Below are 20,017 nucleotides of genomic sequence, written 5' to 3'. Positions count from 1 at the left end.
GTGTGTGTGTGTGTGTGTGTGTGTGTGTGTGTGTGTGTGTGTGTGTGTGTGTGTGTGTGTGTGTGTGTGTGTGTGTGTGTGTGTGTGTGTGTGTGTGTGTGTGTGTGTGTGTGTGTGTAGATAGAGTGTAGATAGATGCGCACGCAGATGGATTTCCGAGTGCTTGCCAATCCACAGATGCAGGCAGCGAGAAAAGGAAAAAAGGAAGAAAAAAAAAAGGAATCGTCATTTATTAACAGCTTAATAGACTCCATCTGTGCCCGGCCCTACGATCACGTTCTATCACAGAGATTCATCGCGGTATCACACACATCGGACTCGCGCAGATTACACATCACTACTGCTGAGGTGACCTCACACCACTAGGCAGCTACAGTGTAGGCCGACCACACGTCACAAGGACTAGGAGAGACTAAATGAATGAATACATGGAATACAGAAGCACCTTGTGGTACCTACCCAACCAGTCAGCTGGGCCACAACTAATGACGTCTAAATAAATCTGTTTTGGTTTCAAATACAGCACCAAAAATATCTGGGAGTATCTTTGGTCTGAGTAAATACAGACAAAAGTAAATAATACCTGAATAAAATGTTTGACAATAAAGTGCCATATTTCCATGATTGTTGAAAGACCTTTATTTTATTCTAAAGTACTTGAAATCCAATTAAATAAAAGCAGCAGTGTTTCTTAGACTCTACTACGGGACATTAACAAGTTAATATAAGACTCTACTACGGTACATAAGCAAGTTCAAATAACACGGATTCGCCAAAGTCATCCCTCCAATCCCTGTGGAGACGTTTAAATCACGTAGGGCCATGCGTCTCGGGAAAAGGAACGCTACAAACATAGTTCTCCCTCATAGCATGGCTTCCTTCAAACAGGCCTCTAATACAAATAAACCGAACAGCGGCAACAAGAGAAAACACATCTCCCAGCGTGGCTGGTGCACTGAACTGACTTGAGCCTCCTCTCCTCCTCCAGCATAACCTCCATTCAGAGCTCGGCTCAAGTGCAAATTGGACATCTGGTGCTGTGATGTGTCTGACAATACAGCTGCCATCCAAACGTGCACACACACACACACACACACACACACACGCCCTGTCACACGCACACACACGCTAGCACATGCACCCCCTGTCACACGCACGCAGACGCTACCACATGCACACGCTGTCACACACACACGCAAACACACTCACACTTTATCACACACACACGCCGTCACACGCACGCACGCACGCACACACACACACACACAATCACACGCGCACACGCACACACACAATCACTCCACCAGCAAACACACACACTATCACACACACACGCACACACACACACACCAAATCTCTTCACAATCACACACACACACACACACACACACACACCCACAGACACACTCTCTCTCTTCTGTGGGCAAAGAAAGAAAATGAAAGAAGGGGAAGGCAGAACATTGGAGGGCACGGACGACGCCGTGGCATTCACAGTCGGTGCCAGGTCCAGACACACGGAGGGCCTCCTCCTACCCTGGCTCTGCCTCTGAAAGGCTGCCCGGTTGCATTGTGGGTAGCTGAGGCCCCTTTCAGGTGTCTGGTTGATGGAGGGCGATGGGGGTCTTTCTAGAGTGGTATTGTTCCGTGGCGGGCCCCTCTGCTTTGGAGACCTGGTCTAGTTTGCCCCCCCCCCCCTGCCTCCACTGACCTCGGTGTAAAAGCCCCAGCGGCTCACCTCAACTGGAGGTCCCCAGAGGCCGGCCCGTGAATAGGTAACCCGCCTCTCATCCTATCCACAGGGAGCGGAGGAGACGGGCGAGGTAGGGGGGGTTCAAAGGTAGATATTCATGTTAAAGTACGCCCTGGTGTGTGTCCTCGGGAAAGACGCGGAGGCATGTAAGTGCAGACGGAAACATCCATAAAGGTGCTGACAGAGCATTGTAACCTACGTGTTCAGCAGCACAAACACGACCGGGTGTCAGTTTCCACTGGCAAGGCTTTCTTAACGGCAACGGCGGGAAAAACCTTTTATGTTATGCACTTGGTTTGTACACGGTTTGCCTTTCCTGTAAATTATCAAAGGCATGATGCAACACAGAGAGCGAGAGAGAGAGGGAGAGAGAGAGAGAGAGAGAGAGAGAGAGAGAGAGAGATTATGGTGCTTACGCAGGTTTTGCCCCTTTATATCCAACAGTTAATCTCCTGCAGAGTGCACACTCGTATACCTTTATACAGGCCCACATCAAACCCTTCCATTGACATTCACGTCTTTTATTCCCACTTTAGATCATAATTATATTGTATATTACATTGAATGGTTTTAAGGACAAATGAAAAGCATCTGACGACATCCTCCCTGACGATCAGTTACTGGTGATCAGAGCGGTTTGCCTCCGTTTATTGGAGTGGCGGTGATGATGTTGGCATGTACTAGGTGTGTTTTAACAGGTCCTCCCCAGCCTGCTACCCAATACATCCTGCTACATCCTTTACAGATACTGGGGGAGATGGTGGTGGCTAAGCCCTCGGAAGAAAGAGAGTTTAAGGGAGGGAGGGGGAGGGGGGAGGGACAGGGTGAGGGACGGGGACGGCGGGGGGGGGGAGAAAAGCCTTCACACGAGGCTGGATCTCAAAGGAGCTCCACCTGCATTAGGAATAATAACCAAATAAATAAATAAAAAGGTAATCCCACAAAAGGGTCTATCGCTTTGCTTTGAACTTCAAATAATGAGCACAACAATTAAAAGCAAAGTAGCTCGGGATGCAAATGCAACACAAAAAAGAAAAGAAAGATTACAAAGAACATTTGTCTCATTATCTTCCCGCGTTTTTTCCCGTTCATGTGGAGGCGCAGGAGTGAACGAGAGGTAAACTTTGGGATGAAGGTGTTGGAATTGGACCACTGCACAACTCAAAAACAAGTCGCAGGGTTTAATGAAATAATTGTGTGTGCTTGCTGACCACGTGTGTATTCCCTTTTGCAATTTCAAACTAACTTTCCATGTACAAAGAAACAAGACTGTGATACGACTACACAGTATATTCAGCTTCAAGCTTTTTCATATACGGTTCTTCAACATTTAGTATTTGGTGGTTAGGATCCATACACAAGCGTACTGGCAGCAACCTGATATACTGGTTGTATCTTGCTGTGTGCATGATTTGTTTTATGCAGTCTGATTTGTTAGTGTGCCCAATGACGGATAAGGATATTGAGATAGCCAAAGACAGAAAGATTAAAATGGTACGATTCTGAAACACAGTAAAGAGTGTTGTAATCAAATAAAAGCACAACCAATCATGAAAAAGAAGCAGGGAACCGCAGCAAACACGTCGATTCAGTCCCTGTGCTGCTTTATTGCTGTTTACACTGCCTTCCACGAGATTACCAAAGCTGCTATGTCAACATGACAAATATGTAGGGGTGCTGTACCTTGTGTTTTTCATCTGTATGTGTCTGCCTTAAGCACCCAAGGTAAATCTCATTCTGCTTCAATGTGATTCATATTCTTAGAACGATTGTGTATTGTTTTGGAAGTGGCAATTCTGCTGATGAATTCTGTGCATAAGTCTGGTTCACGCCACCATGTATAGAGTTCATCCTGCTGGACATGCCCAAGGTAGAACCCAGCCTGTTGTAGTGAGTGAGTGAGTGAGTGAGTGAGTGAGTGAGAGAGAGAATGCTTCTACTAGCTACCTCTCCGAGAGCTTCGTAGCGTTTCTGGTTCCAGCGGTGTAGGTCCTCCCTGGCGTTGAACACGAAGGCTTCCCCTGTCTTTATGTGTCTGAGCTGGCCTTCTGTGAGGAGGAGGAAGGAGGGAAGGAAGGGAGGAAGGGAGGCAAACAATGGAGGGATGGAGAAAGAAAGAAAGGAAGAAACACAAACCATAAGGTTTTATATGTTCAAACACACCGTATCAGCAATGTTCCCAGGCCACGTGTGTTTAAGTGCAGCCCTAAAAGCCCGTCCAGAACCACGGGATTCAGCCAGAGGATGAGGCCCTGTGCATCGCATGTTCACATGTTCTCCCCATGCAGGCGCTTCAAGCATGTGCTGCCGTTTCCTCTCACCTCTAAAGACATGCAGATTAGGGCTAATTGAAAACCACGAACGGCCCGCAGGTATGTATGGTGCAGGAGTGTGTGACCGTGGAATGAACTGATGTTTTACATCGCGTGCTATGCCAGCAGTGAGATGGGCTACGCTTCAACTGTTCAACCGTGCGTGTGTGTGTGTGTGTGTGTGTGTGTGTGTGTGTGTGTGTGTGTGTGTGTGTGTGTGTGTGTGTGTGTGTGTGTGTGTGTGTGTGTGTGTGTGTGTGTGTGTGTGTGTGTGTGTGTGTGTGTGTGTGTGTGTGTGTAATGAGATTTAAATGCTGGCAGGACAAACCCCCGGTCAACCCCCCTGCCAAAAAAGGGAAAAAAAATCGAAAGTGCCTTGACCTTCTTGTTTTGGATTTCCAGTAGCCCCTCTTTTAGTCCCATTGTTTCACTCCCCAATCCAGCTCCCATCTGGCCTGTGCACTGAGCAATCCTACAGTGAAGAAGTCTGGCAGACTAGACCTGAACAGCAGGTGAAACTCATATCCAGACTGCCTACATTTATTTTAATCCATCCGATATCATCATACCGATCTGACTAAGTAACAGCGTAGAGTGCCCATGTCCTGTAGCTAAGATATAATAAGTGACTAAGACTTTTTGTGCGTGTGTATGCGTGCGTGCATCCCTTAGATAAAATACAACCCCGATTATCACCATCTCCTGCTAAGTGAAACATAATCGACTACATGTATGCTTACGTGGGTTGTATATCTCAAAAATATCTCAAAAACTTTTCATACCATCACATTACAATGGATTGCGCAAAAGCAAAACAAGTAAACAGAAACACCTTCAGTATCAGCGATGTAGGAGGTTGAAACAGGTTGATTGGTATGTTTGTCTTTTGGGGACTTTGTTTCTTATAGACAATTACGCATTTACGAGTGTGTAACCCCTACAGTAGTACCTGGGTGATGAGCTCATCGATCCTGCCGCTGACACGGGAACCCAATAAAAACACTAAAGAGTGTTTAATTTAATTTTGACCTTTATGACTGCACAATATGGAGGAGCTAAACCACTGGGGAGGAAAGTACACATACTTAACCCAAACAGCCAGGGGGCCCTGATTCTTTCTCCGTTATTGCAAGAGCAAATCCAGCTTAGATATAAAAACATTTATGTAATATTTTGTGATGATAAAGGGATACTTAAGAATTATTTTTCGGGGTGTATTGGTTTGTTTTGTGCTCTAGCCTCTTTTAAATTGCCCCTATATTCAAGCTGCTATCACAGTGATAAATGTTTGCAACCGCAACTCGCACAATCTGTATTACAGCAATTGCCGTGCGGGCTGATTGTAAAGACAACACGTAACGCGAGTCCTGTTGTATTCAGAGCAGGCTGGTACCTGAGAGGCAGAGGAGCAGAGAGAGACTTACACTCACTAGAACCTTGAAGGAATCAATTATGCATTCATGGTGGGCTGAGGATCTAAACACTGTTGCCTAACGTAGGGGAGAGTGGATTTATAATGAAACCCTTACCATGTGGAGAGGGGAGAGAGAGAGAGAGATGGATGGAGAGGTAGGGGAGAGAGAGAGATACAGAGAGAGGGAGAGGGAAGAGAGACAGACGAGGGAAATTAGAGAAGGAATGAGATAAGTGTGGAGGAGAGAGGTTCAGCTCCATCAGCTCTCCATCCCTTCATGCACCCTCTCGGAGGAATAACAATTCCTCAACTTTGCTACTCTTCACTTTTTTTCCTCTTCCTCGGTAACTGTCATAATTAGCATTCTGTTCTCAATTTGGCCGCTTAATTAGGTGTACATAACCTTGGAGTTTCTAGTAATGGAAAACCGCAGGGCCACGGAGATGAAGCCATCATCTGCAGTGATTAAGATACCTGCAAACCGTCGTACACAGCCTCCGCGTCTGTGTTCCCTCCATTAGGCGGTCAAATTAACATTTTTGTTCCACCCGTCTCCAGCAGGAGTAACCAGGGCGCAGCCACAGAGAAGCCAGCGAGCGCGGGGCCAGCAGACGAGACACATCGCCTGAGGGAGCACTGCCGCTCTTATAGGAACCGTGTCCTTCTCCAACATGCTGTTCATGTGTGCAATTGTGCCTGCCGCGTGTGTGCGCGCGTGTGTGCGCGCGTGCGTGCGTGCGTTCCCGTGCGTGAGGGTGTGTGAACGCGTGCGCGTGTCTGTGTGTGTCACGAGCGAGATGAAATAAAGACAAAATGGAGATTAAAAAGGAAACAGGCGACAAGAGGGGGAAGAAGAAGCCAAAGACCAAGTGAGAAATAAAAAGTCCCTCGATGTCCCCTTCTGTGGCAGGTTGATATTCAAAACGTGTGTGTGTTTGTGTGTGTGTGTGTGTGTGTGTGTGTATGGTAGTGGTGGCAGCGACGGGGAGGGGTCTATTCTTAGACACAGGCAAGTTATGCAAATGCTCCGTCAGATGGAGGCCAAGGCTGAGTAGGTTACTGACGGGCCGTACAGTACACAACATGTCCCCCGCTCAGCCAGCCAGCCTGCTCGCCTGCCAGCCAGCGGAGACACTGACAGAGAGCACATGAAAGTGGGACCGAGTCAGGAGCGAGCAAGGCAGTGGGGGGGGGGGGGGGGGGGGGGGGGGGGGGAGAGAGAGAGAGAGAAAGAGAGAGAGAGAGCGAGAGAGAGAGAGGGAGAGAGAGAGTGAGAGGGGGAGAGAGAGAGAAAGAGAGAGAGAGAGAGAGCGAGAGAGAGAGAGAGAGAGAGAGAGAGAGAGATGCAGAGAATAAGAGGAAGCAAGTGATACCCTATCGCTTGTGGAATGCTTAAAGAGACATGGACATTATTATGGAGTCTCCACACCGTCATCCTTCGAAAGTCTTCCATCGCTCCACTTCTCTGCCTCGTCGGATTGAAACCCCATAGGAAAACTGAACTTCCTGCTTTGGACTTACATTGCCTCTTCCGACTGAGAGAGTGGATGTAGAACAATGATACCAGGGATTAAAAAAGGTGGATGATAAACAGATAATTCTGGAATAAACATAGACACTGTTTTTTGCTTTCGAGCATGATTCCATCCTAAATCCAATTGATAATATTCCAGACTTGCATTTCGCAAGTTACATTTATTACATTGTAGTGTCACAATTATGTAGAACAATAATTGTCACTAGGGCACAAAAATGCATCTTTCCAATAAGTGTGTAACCTTTTTAAGGGTTATAAAGGCAGTTTTAAAAGGGGATTACAGCTAAATGAAACGTTATACAGCTTCCTATCCTTACCTAGGAGCCCACCGTTTTGCCATTCAGTTGTTTTCCAATATTCCTATCCATTTGTTTTTTCTAAATGCTAAGCTAACCATGCTGTTTAGGTAGAAGCAGTGATGCAGAGGAGGACATTGTCAAAGACACAAAGGAGGTTCCCCAGCAGTTGGCTTACTTTGGTTGAAGGCGTACTCAAACTCCTCCAGAGTGCCGGGGAAGGTGAGGGGCGGCTCGTCTTTCTTCATCAGCTCGTCCAGATCTATTCTGGAGAGCAGATCTGACACCAAGCACACCCTCATTAGCCTTATAGTATATACAGTATACGATGAAGTGGAATTCAATATGTCTATTCAATAGTTACAATAAAAAATATATGACTAAATAATAATTTATATTTATCATAATAGCATGACTAATTATATGACTGAAACTAGATTAAATCCATAACTCGTTAAAATATCTAAATAAATAAATAAATAAAAAATAATACATACGTACACAGAGGAAATTAAATCAAACTGATATTTCCATTAGGAATAGTGCTTCCACATCATGTAACATGTAATCGAGTTATTCAGACAACTCTGTCACAACTTCTTAAATATATACTTTCAAAATGTGTTATTTTACATGGTGTAATTAGTTAAACTAAAATCAGGAATGGATAGGACATAGACGTTGGACTGCCGTTGTATATTAAAGTTAAGCGGATATTAATATGGAATACTGCTTCAATGGTTAAACTAATAAGGTTTCAACGTAACTATGGCTCATTTGATTTATGTTTTGAATAGCTGTCCAGCACATGAATGAGGGACTGTAATTACACAAAATCACATGCCAGGCATGACATGTGTGCTTTAACCACATAACATCGTCCTCTGGTCTGTCAGAAGGATCCATGTTATAGTGGCCTGGCGTGTGCTCTGACCTTTGAGTGCGGTGGTTTTCTCTCTGTCTTCCTGTCCAGCCACATGGGCCATGATGCTCAGCAGTGTGTAAAGGCTTTTAAGTACAGCACTGTGCTTAGCCAACATGGATCCTCAGTTCCCAGTAGCACCAGTGATTACATCCACCCTGCGTTGTGTGGGCCAAAAAGACAATCATTAACGTGACATTCGAAAGGGTGTTTCAGTGGGCGTGTTTATTTATACCCTGTATGCATACCTGTAACTATCAATACATTTGGTGGAAACTTAAATACCTAATGTAGTTGAAAAATAACCTTCTGAATGCTTAACTCCATTCGTGCCTTTGTTTTAACGCGTTACACTACAGTGTGTGTTCAGTGTGTGGAGAAGGTGACCGCCCTTGCGATTCTGCAGCCATCGTAGATCAAAGCTTGGCGCGCAAGTTTGCAGGCTATAATTAACTCATCTGCAGGTTCTATTCAACAAAGTAAAATCCGTACACAAACTAAACGACAGGAACACACTGAACAACGACTACTATCACACGCAAAGTAAAGACTCTGGACGCAATTTAACAAAGTAAATAGTCCACATCAAGTGTTTTATTCACTAAGAGAAGGTGGGCTGTGCAGTGTGCATTAACTCTTCAGGCGAAGAATTCCTATGAGATACACTATGCATGTTTTCATAAAGCGCTCGAATATCGACTCTGGTAAACACAGGCTCTGTAGAGGCTTTAGGTTTGAACATGACTCTGGTAAAAGCACAGCTTTAGGTTGGACTCACGCACCAGCATGCGACTTTCCCCACTGTCGATGCTTCCTAGAGATTTCCAAAACAGGAAGAACTCACGACACCAGCATCATGACGTGAAGCTTCCGGGTTACCGGGGCAACGGCATGGAAGGGGAATTTAAAGGAACAGTAACCCTTCGTGGGACTGCAGTGAGATTCAGAGCTACTGACACATACGTGTTTTTATTAATGCATATTAGAGCCCGTTTCACAATGCTTTCTGAAGTTGAACACACAATGAACACACCATGTGCTTGTATGCGGACAGAAAGTAGTTTTTGGAACATTGATTCATAGATTGAATGTACCTTATCTGACCTCCCTTTCTCCTCCAGTGCTCTGTTATTATATCTACAACACTTTATTTTTATCAAAAGTAGTTTACTTCTTTTTAGTAGGTTGTTTGACTGACTGACAAACTTTCTAATACAATCAAAGGAAACAAAACAACAGTGATCTCAACAGATGATTGTGTTTATCCTCTGTCAAAGGCATTGTATAGGGTGTTTTTTCAAGCTAGACTATGAAAGGGCCTAACATTGATTTAGTAATGTATCCATTATTCGAAAGGTACTTCATAGCTCGCCCTTACACATGGTAAAATGTGTTGTACAGCTTAACACAGGCCTCATAGGGGTTAGATGTTCAAAGGAAAGGAAAATAAAGAAAACAACCGTTTGAAAAGTCGAGTAGTTTTATTTTCAAATTGTGAGACGTATTGACAAAGCTACATACAAATAAAGACTGGAAGAAGTATCACAAAAACATATTCTTGGTTTGCACAACATTCAGAGTGAGAGTAAGCTGGGGGGGACATTTTGAGGAAGGGCTGTTGTCGAATACACACATCCTCTAAACTCAAACAAAGCTCTTGATGTCCGCTTTTAGGAAGCAGGGAGAAGCAGGCTGACACTCAGGGCCTTAAAAAAAGTGATCACACATTTCCATGAAAACAAAAGCTGGCTTTTCCTTCCCCTGTGCAGGCTCCTGAATAATATGTTCTCCAAAAAGATGAAAAAAACAGTGATCCAGGCTAGGAGTGTATAAAGAACTTGAATCCTGCGCATACAAGAGAGAAAACATATTTCCTCTTCCATCCCTCTATTTCTTCCTTTGTCTCTCGTTTGCTCTATCTCTCTCTCTCTCTCTCTCTCTGCATCTCACACGCTCACAAATTCTCTCTCTCTCTCTCTGCATCTTATGCTCTCTCTCTCTCTCTCTCTCTCGCTCTCTCTCTCTCTCACCGTTGCGTCTTTCATACACACACACACACACACAAACACACCAATACAAACACACACACACACACACACACCCACACACACACACACACACACATGAACATAACCACACAAACTTACTTTGTTACACTATGACATTTATAAAAACAGATTAATCTTAACCCACGGCATCTTTCTACAAACATAAAAAAAAGTGCAAATGAAAAAAGATATGTACATATGTACAAACAATCATCATCAGCATTGGCCGAACTATACACACTAACTAATCATTCACAGTATATAAAGCAATACAAACTGGTGTGTGTGTGTGTGTGTGTGTGTGTGTGTGTGTGTGTGTGTGTGTGTGTGTGTGTGTGTGTGTGTGTGTGTGTGTGTGTGTGTGTGTGTATGTGTGTGTGTGTGTGTCTGTGTGTTCGTGCGTGTTCGTCGTGTGCTATCTGAGGATATTTTCACCAGTGGGCTCGGTTTCTTCTGCTGGAGACTCTGTCTGCGTCTGAGAAGCGCCTGGAGCCTCCCCCTCCTCATCATCGTTCCCTCTGGGGCCGCAGTCACAGGGGAAGAACTCTGCTCTTAGCTTCTCCACCAGCACCCTCTCCTCATCCTCCAGATCCGCATCGTCCTGCATCTCCCACCTGGGAAACAGAGCGGGAGCCCGAGTTAGCTATGCCGGCACAATGCAGATGTAAGGCCCTTAAAGCATCGCATCAGTAGGTGGAGCATCAAGGCAAGCTGGCGGAACCTCAATACCCATGTTCATTTGATGCAGAATCGACTTGTTTTAATAGATCCTTCGTCAGATGCAAATTTGAACAATATGTCACACCCGGCAAAAAAAAAAGAGACAACTTTAATTAAGGTAATGCATTCTGATCCGTTCAACAGAACTTCCCATCAGAGTGTTGGGTCACTGAAAGTTAATTTTGTGCATTTCTCACTTTCTCTCTTCCCTTGGGTTCAATCTGTTTGTCTCCTGGCTATCTCTATTTACGATATGATAGAGAAGGGATTGGGTATTCAAAGGTATCATTGCATGATTGATGAATTTGCGTCTCAATATTTGCAACTGAGCAGATCTCATATTCACATTAAATATGCCAAACATTTGCATTCTATTTTACCCCAAATCTGCAATAGTGTACAGTAGGTACACTGACACACACACAACCACACACACACACACACACGCACACGCAAACACACACACACACACACACACACAAACACACACACACACACACACACACACACACACACACACACACACACATACACAGGATGGCATTGGACACAGGACAATATCCATAAATGTCACATGGGTACCAGATAAAGGTAGGAGGGGTGCGAGGGAGAGAAGAAGGCGAGTGGAGCACCAAGCAATAAAGGAGAGAGAGGTGGGGGGGAGGGGGGGAGGCAGACAGGAAGACAGGATGGCACGCTAAAGGTTTTTCAATGTTTAATTTTCAAATAGGATTAAGCAGAATGACATTTAGCTGAAGGTTACAGACTCAGCATTGTCTTAGCTGATATTGATATGCAGGAGGTGCCCTGCTTGTCACCGGGACAAACACCGCTGATGAATGAGGAGCCTTTTCTCAGGAAGGTGTTAAGTGCAAATTTGTAAAAGGAAAGAGTGCTAGAGAGATGGGGAGAGAGAGAGAGAGAGAGAGAGAGAGAGAGAGAGAGAGAGGGAGAGAGAGAGAGAGAGAAGGGAGAAGAGAGATGGAGAGAGAGAGAGAGAGAAGGGAGAAGAGAGATGGAGAGAGAGAGAAGGGAGAAGAGAGATGGAGAGAGAGAGAGAGAGAGAGAAGGGAGAAGAGAGATGGAGAGAGAGAGAGAGAGAGAGATGGGGAGAAAGAGAGGGAGAAAGAGAGAGAGAGAGAGAAAGAAAGAAGGGAGAAGAGAGAAAGAGAGAGGGAGAGAGAAAGGGAGAATGGAGAAGAGAAAGTGAGACAGAGAGACAGAGAGAGAGAGAGAGAGAAAAAGAGAGAGAGAGAGAGAGAGAGAGAGAGAGAGAGAGAGACAGAGAGAAGGGGGAAGCGAGGATTAGCATGATAGTTTGCCATGTACGCTGTCACCAGATTGCGTTGCATAGGGAGTAAATTAGTCAGTAAACTACGGCTTCTGCATTCCTGGGCTTTTTCTTCACCTCACTAGAAAAAAACTAACAAAAAAACAAAACAAAACAAGTCCTAAAAAGTGTGCAAGGTACCACACTTTGTCGTGTGTACCTAATTTGGGAAATATACAACGCAACGATAGCGCTTGGATATGCATAAATGCACTAAAGTTTGACAATAACTTCACTGTATCCTCATTTCTGTAAGTTTTTCCCCCCCTCGAAAATTTACATCTTAATAAGAGGAGTCTTACCCTTTAATTTGTACGGGCTCTGCTCATTTCTCATGCATTAATACTGCAGCTGCTGACGGGGCTCTTCCTCTGAATACATCATAGGACACACATATTAAGACTCATATATTTACGGGATTGATGCCACGGGAGATATTCTGAGAGTGAGATGAAAAGGCTGGCTCAGTTGTATTTCAACATGTAGGACAACGTAAGCTGTCCTCATTATGGACTGACGAAAAAGAGAGCGATAAAGAGAGACAAAAGCCATGGATCACCGTACGTGGTATAACGAGCGGCGCTTTCCAAAAACTAAAACTCATCGCGAGACACTTTCTCCGAGATCGGACACCTGCAACATCTCTAAAAGCCCTCGTGCTGTTTTGTTTTCGTCTGCGTTGGCAGGGACGAGGCAAGAATACCGAACAACGCCACACTCTACGGGACGAGAAGAAAGGACCGAAAAACGAAAGGCTCAGAGATGCCCTGGCCAGTGGTTTCCAGCTGTCATGGAGCTGAGTGGTTTGTCTCACAGTGCTGGGTGTTTGTGCTGCACCGGGTGCCCCTGCTCTCCCTGCGACGGGGACCGCTGTTTGTTTTAAGGGCTGGCCTGTCAAACAGAGAGCCGCGCTGGACAGCCAGACACCCCGGCTAAATGACTCTGACAGTGGGCCTAATCAGAGGCTTCGCACATTGCCCGAGGGCCTGGAGGATCCATCATAACCCAAGCCTAAATATTTAAAGTGCTAAACTTTCCAAAGGTCATGCCTCCGCATGTATGTGAAGGGTGTGATGTGTCAGAGGAGAAGAGGAGCGCACCAGGGGAAAGGGATGGAGAGAGACCAGAACGAGAGCGGGAGAGGGTGAAAGTGCGCAAGTGTGTGTGCGGGTGTGTGTGTTTCTGTGTGTGCGAGTTTGGTACGTGTATGTGCGTGTGTGTGTTGGTCTAGAATGTGCATGTGTGTGTGTGTGGGGGGGTCGAGTATGGCGTGTTTGTGTGTGTGTGGGTACGTGTGTGTGTGTGTGTGTGTGTGTGTGTGTGTGTGTGTGTGTGTGTGTGTGTGTGGGGGGGGGGGGGGGGGGGGGGGGTTTGTGCTAGGGTGTGTAAGCTTGTATGTCCTTTTTCACGCCTGTTGACAAGACGTTTAGAGAAGGACATGCATGGCATCCATGTCTTGTTCCCGAGGCTACCTCTGTTTATACCCTGTTTCTCCGTACAATACATAATGCCCTCATATTTTACAGTTGTCGCTCCAATAAATATTTTGACATCGCAGACATCATTTCCTCCAATTATTTAAAAAACAATAACAATTGTATTCATTTCATTTTGGTACAAAATTAGATTTGACAATTTATTGTTTTCTTCATTTGATGTCCTATATGTGATTCCCCCTGTAGTTACACAGCATGGTAGAAAATGTGGATGAACCGTTAAACAGCGGACGAAGAAAAGCAGGGATCCGATTCACTGGCAGGATGCTCCAGGACCTGTCCATCTTAGTTCGGGCACAACACTGTGTCTCAGCCACCATTAATACTAAACCAAAGGGACCGCGAAGACACCGAAACAAGCCACGTTGCAGTTTGCGAGATTGTGAAGCCAAAACATTGTCTCCTAAGATGTACATCAACATCTCACAAACCCATTGTACCTCCCTGTGTGTTGTACATTTTCAATACGACAGGATTTGGCGCCGAACAATCTCCCAACGTCAAGACGAGTATACAGTGAGTTTGACAGCAGCGATATGACAAATACACCAAAGGGAAGAAAAAGAGGCAGACATTAAGAGCGAGCCGCCGATAAAGAATGGCTACAGCCTGTGGTTTTGCATTGTACATGACCATATTTCCCAGCTGGGCTGACTGGGTGGCTAACAATGCAGGGCGAAGGTCACCTCTTTGACTGGCTTCCCATTGAGAAGCCAGCATCCAATTCCATTTGGATATGTGCCTCTTCCAGGCCACCAGCCCGGGGAGATTGTAACTGACAGCCATTGGACAGAGTGTGGATTTGAATATTGACGAGACAGAAACTTGACAGAAGGGATTACGCTTCAGCGTGTAACTCACTAGCTGCTACACTCATCCACTCTATTGTCAGATCAGCTCAATGTCACGGGTACAGTATGTCCGTGAGCGATGGCGGTGCCACTCAATATTATTCCCTACCTGGGCCTCCGTCTCAATCCGAAATGATGTCCACTCCGGATCGTCACGGCACACACCAAATCAACAAGGACATGGAAAATCGAAGTCGATCGGCCCCAAAAGAAGCATCGTATCAGATGTCTTACACTGCAAAATCATATACCAAAACAGACACACATACACACTGCCACACATACGTCTTTCACGTATCAAACTATATTGCAGTGTATGTGCGTGAGTGTTTGTGTGTGTGTTTGTGTGTGTGTGTATCTGTATGTGTGTGCGCGTGTGTGTTTGTGTGCATTTGTGTGTGTATGTGAGCCTGTGTGTGTATGGGAGCATTGGTGTCCATGTGTGTTCAGACAGGTGTCAGCATCCTTTTCCATCATACAGCAGCAGCAGGACACATGAGGAGGAACGGGCTTAGCATGGAGCACCTGTTCAAAGGGCCCAGGACCAATCACCGAAAGGATTTACATAGTCATACATGTTGAGATAACATATATTGCTATGTCTCTATTACTCTTGACCAGCAACTCTCTCTCTCTCTCTCTCTCTCTCTCTCTCTGTCTCTCTCCGTCTCTCTCTCTCTCTCTCTCTCTCTCTCTCTCTCTCTCTCTCTCTCTCTCTCTCTCTCTCTCGCTCTCTCCCTCTCCCTCTCTCTCTCTCTCTCTCTCTCAAACCTTGTCGTAGGGCTTCGGGCCTACAACAAGGGCCTCATTGGGACTACAATGAGCTTGTTTGTAGGCTCAAACACACAAAAACACAAGATGAGCCTGGGCTGGTGGTCATGATCTAGTGTGACTCCTCTGCGATTAAAGTTGCTGAACAAAATGACAAATGAGAAACACAGAATTACCATAAGTGAAGTGCAAGTCATCAACAAAGGACACAATTGAAAATAACCCATGTCCACTTAGAAAAAGATAGATACCTCGTCGCTGCACCCTGTGGTGGCTGAGAATGGATGGTGTTTACACCATCAGTTTGATAAAGGAGCACTGATGTAAGGTGGCGTCCACTATGCTAATTCACAGTGGAACAATATTTGTAACAGTATTTGTTAGTGGGAAAACAATATGCTCCCTCCATGTAACACATGGTGAACAGTAGATGTTGGAATGATGCAAAATAGCATTTATAATGCAGAAGAATAGATAGGAATTCACGTCACATGAACGCATATTTCACAGATCGCCTGCCTGGCATTGCTTTGCAAGATTCTACTCCCCCCCTCGCCTCCCCCCTCTCTCCAGTCAGTCAGGGGAAAGTTTGTGTAAATTTGCAGTGGCTTAATTACTGAATAATTTAAACCATGCCCCAAATTAATGTAGACATTTCCATATTAATGTGTTTGCCTACCGATTCCACATGTATTTGTACTGCGGACAGGGGGATAGCAATTATCACAGCGCATCGCGGCAGTGGGGAATATGATATGCTGTGCAGTTGTGTATTTTCAGACATCATTAGACCGTATGTCCACCGCTCTCTTCCTCGTGTGTACAAATGAACGGGACAGCGTCTGGTTCCCCCCTTCCCTCCGCGTCCCATCCTTCAAAACCCTGCGTACCCCCCAGCCTGGTGGCCCCCCGATTTGACAACCCGGGTCCAATTTAAAACGTGCCTTGCTTGTGAGTGTACCACCGTGGGGAAGTAAACAAACAACAGTAAGAAACAAACCACACACACACACCCTTGCCAAGCCATGCCATGCTACGCCTGTATGCTTGGCTGGCCATTGTGGTGGAGGTGGTGGTGCAGTCGAATGTAATACACATGCACTGTAAGCTCTGCACCCTTCCCATTTGGCTGACAGCTCTCTGCTCCTGTGATCGCCCCCCTCCCACCCATCACCACCCTCCTCCCCCCTTTCTCTCTTCGCCTCACCTTTCCTCTTCTCACTCTCCTGAGTGCTTGGCTCTTGTTAGGAACTTGGCTGAGCAGTCAGGCACCTCTCCCTGATACAGCAGCCGGAGAAGGTGCTGACACTCTCAGAGCCATGCCACTGCGGATGTGTGCCTGGCGTGTTACCTCAGACTCGGGTGACTTTGGCGTGTGTGTGTGTGTGTGTGTGTGTGTGTGTGTGTGTGTGTGTGTGTGTGTGTGTGTGTGTGTGTGTGTGCGTGCGTGAGCGTGTGCGCGTGTGCATGTGGGTACGTTTTCCCGTGTGTGTGTATGCGTGTGCATGATAGAGAGAAAGAGAGAGAGAGAGAGAGAGAGAGAGAAAGAGAGAGAGAGAGGGAGAAAAACAGGCGCGAGGCAGGGTGTAACACAAATAAGTGAGCGAGAGAGAGACTAACAGAGAGCCCGGAGAGAGAGAGATGCGTGGAGTGACAGACCTCTCTTCCCGGAGCCACATCGTTAATGCCAGGGCCCTCCTGTGAGGGAGCCAGCCACCCTCAGCCCTCTCCCCGCTCCCCCTCTGACAGCTGTGTGACATCACTCCACTGCTCTCTCTTCCACCTCCAGCCAACGTCCCCATTACCCCCGGTGCCATCGCAGGATCCTACTACAAATAGATCATTACACCCACACCCCATACTGCTAGCATGGAGGCCATGTGTGTCTGTGTGTGTGCGCATGTTGGCACGTGTGTGCATGTGTGCGCGCATGTGTGTGTGTATGTGTGTGTGGTTGTGTGTGTGTATGGGTGTGTACAAACAAGCATAATGTTATATTTTGCATGCTATGTAAAAAAAAATGACTCCCATGTTGAAGTCACCTCACCTGGCAGGGTGCGGTAACAAGAGTTTTGTCAAGCTGTACAAGTATTGAGTCTAGCAGACAGACAGCCATACAGACAATCACACACACACACACACACACACACAGATGGATCGATACGCAAGTAGCCAGGCAGACAGAGAGACATACAGGCAGGCAGGCAGGCGGGCGCGCAGGTAGACAGGAAGGCAGACAGACAGACAGACAGACAGACAGACAGACAGACAGACAGACAGACAGACAGACAGACAGACAGACAGACAGACAGACAGACAGGTAGGCAGGTAGGCAGAGAGAAAGGCAGGTATAAATCTGTCGATTTAAGGTGCCGTGAATGTCTGGTAAAAAAAATTACAAAAACAAACACAAAATGCTAGTACTGTGAGAGAAACACAAAAGATTCCGAGGGATTTAATGACACAGGCACGACGAATGATAGATAAATGAGAAGTGGAGAAAAGGTAAAGTATATACTATAGCCAATAGGCCAAAGATAAAAACACTCTCGAACACACACACACACACACACACACACACACACACACATATATATAAGGATAGATATAAGGATAGGGAGCCAGAAAAAGAGAGAGTGTGAGAGAAACACACACAAGTTTGACAAGGCCCTGAACCAATGCTTGCAGGTCCTGTACAGAATGCTCCAAATGCATAAAAGATCACCCATGAATTAATGAACAAAGGTGATTCAGATAAACAGAAAGCACTGTTTTTATATTTTTGCAGAGTTCATACACAAGCACTCTCGATCTACCCCCATCGCTCACACTTCTGCACACACACACACACACACACACACGCACACACACACACACAGGAAAACCAAGTTTTCGCTGAAACAATCTTCCCACTGAACAGCCTACACGAGGAACAAAAAGATGTTCGTTGTGATTTCACCTCACTGTGCCACCAAGAAATAGCCCATTACTAATTCAGGACTTGCTCTTTGTCGTGTGTGCATATATAAACTATGGTATCCACTGCGGAGCACAGAGGGCTGGGAAACTGCGACTTGCCTGCCACAAAGGACCAGCTCTCAGTCACTGATGGAGCAAAACTTTCTATTGAAAACGCTCCCGCAAATCATTTCCATAGCGGCGTTGAATACATTGTGAATCTGAACGCATTCCCGCTTTTCAATCCCTGCATGATTTTTTCATGGATAACTTGTGTGGTGTGAAAGTTTGAAAGGGTTATTGTATTAAAAATATAACATATTTGATAAAAACACATTTCCATGCTTGGATTCTTATAGTGATGTAGCGTTGGTGATGGCGGTGTTTTGACATATCCGGAAAAAAAGTAAAATTGGCCGAAAGAAAAAGCCCCAGAAGGTCTAAAACAGAAGGTAAAAGTTGAACACACAATTTTCTACAATCGTGTTAAGGCAATAACAATAGATCCCTTGCTGATGTCAAAATCAGAGATCGATTTTAATTTGTCTCTTGATTATAACAAATTAAAGTAAGAAATGATGTTCAAGGGTCGTATTTCTGCTCATCCGACACATTTGAATGCAGAGGATATTGTTGGATGGATTTAGAATCTCTAGCATCGTAACCTTTATGTAACAATAAAGGAAGACAAACCATTAAAACATACTATTTTAAACGACTAATCGCTGTGTGGTATGGCTTTTACAGCGCTGTGGAATACTGCTTAGCTAGAGAGTGCTGTTTATCAAAACGTGTGTGTGTGTGTGTGTGTGTGTGTGCGTGTGTGTGTGTGTATTTGTGTGTGTGTGTGTATTTGTGTGTGTGTGCTCCTGTCTATCTCACAGTCCAATATTGCTTACATCAGAACAGGGTCTACTTCTGTTACCATTTCAAACTGTTCAATTTTATCATGCTAATGGCGTTTTTAGGGCGCTTAAAGAGATAAATAAGCCCTTCCGTCGCCTCATTTCAAATCAAATGCCACTTAATTATAGCTGTATGTGTTTTCAAACACTTTGCATAATTTATTGTTCTGCTCCATCATAACCTCCAGATTTTTATCGGTTATGCTCTATTTTACCCCTTCTCTGTAATTATAATATAATTAAAATGTTATTTATCCCTATTGCTTCCCAAACCAGTGTTGGAGAAGATAAGCAACATAAGAGCTTTTTATTGTGCTTTCGTTTCTTTTTCTTCCTTGTAAGGTATTGTATGCTAGAAGGGTCCATTGTTAGGCAAAGACAGTTCAACATACAACCCTACTGAACTCACACACAATCACACACGCAAACACACACACACATATTCAAACACACTGCCAATGCAAATATACACACACACAGACACACAAGCACACAAAATCACGCAAAATCACACACACACACACACAAAGAAGCACCCAAAAGCACAAAAACACATAACATAGACACACACACACACACAAGCACAAGCACACACACATCCCCCCCCCCACACACACACACACACACCCACCCGCACACACACACACACACACACACACAATCTTTAAAGAATTAGAGTTGCAATGGCAAGGGAGTAGTCTATAGGC

At 45.4% G+C, this 20,017-nt stretch overlaps 2 protein-coding genes across 2 annotated transcripts in view; both read right to left on the bottom strand.

The window, feature by feature from the left end:
- Positions 1-9,057, bottom strand: part of arb2a (ARB2 cotranscriptional regulator A) — a gene marked incomplete at its 3' end in the record, with an annotated part of 106,041 nt that extends 96,984 nt beyond the window's left edge. The window contains exons 1-4 of the mRNA XM_079752003.1: positions 9,014-9,057; positions 8,244-8,389; positions 7,488-7,589; positions 3,665-3,798 (exon numbers count right to left, since the gene is read on the bottom strand). Of these exons, the coding sequence (XP_079608129.1) occupies positions 3,665-3,798; positions 7,488-7,589; positions 8,244-8,349 (342 nt within the window). The 5' untranslated portion in view covers positions 8,350-8,389; positions 9,014-9,057. The remainder of the gene's footprint in view (positions 1-3,664; positions 3,799-7,487; positions 7,590-8,243; positions 8,390-9,013) is intronic.
- A 1,637-nt stretch (positions 9,058-10,694) lies between these two features.
- The window catches only part of kiaa0825 (KIAA0825 ortholog), a gene marked incomplete at its 3' end in the record, with an annotated part of 104,615 nt that continues 95,292 nt past the window's right edge, over positions 10,695-20,017 (bottom strand). The window contains 1 exon segment of the mRNA XM_079751840.1: positions 10,695-10,893. Coding sequence (XP_079607966.1) covers positions 10,695-10,893 — 199 coding nt within the window.

The sequence above is a fragment of the Pollachius pollachius genome (assembly GCF_949987615.1).
Source record: "Pollachius pollachius genome assembly, chromosome: 1".
NCBI lineage: Eukaryota > Metazoa > Chordata > Actinopteri > Gadiformes > Gadidae > Pollachius > Pollachius pollachius.
This window is presented reverse-complemented; position numbering and strand designations above follow the sequence as displayed.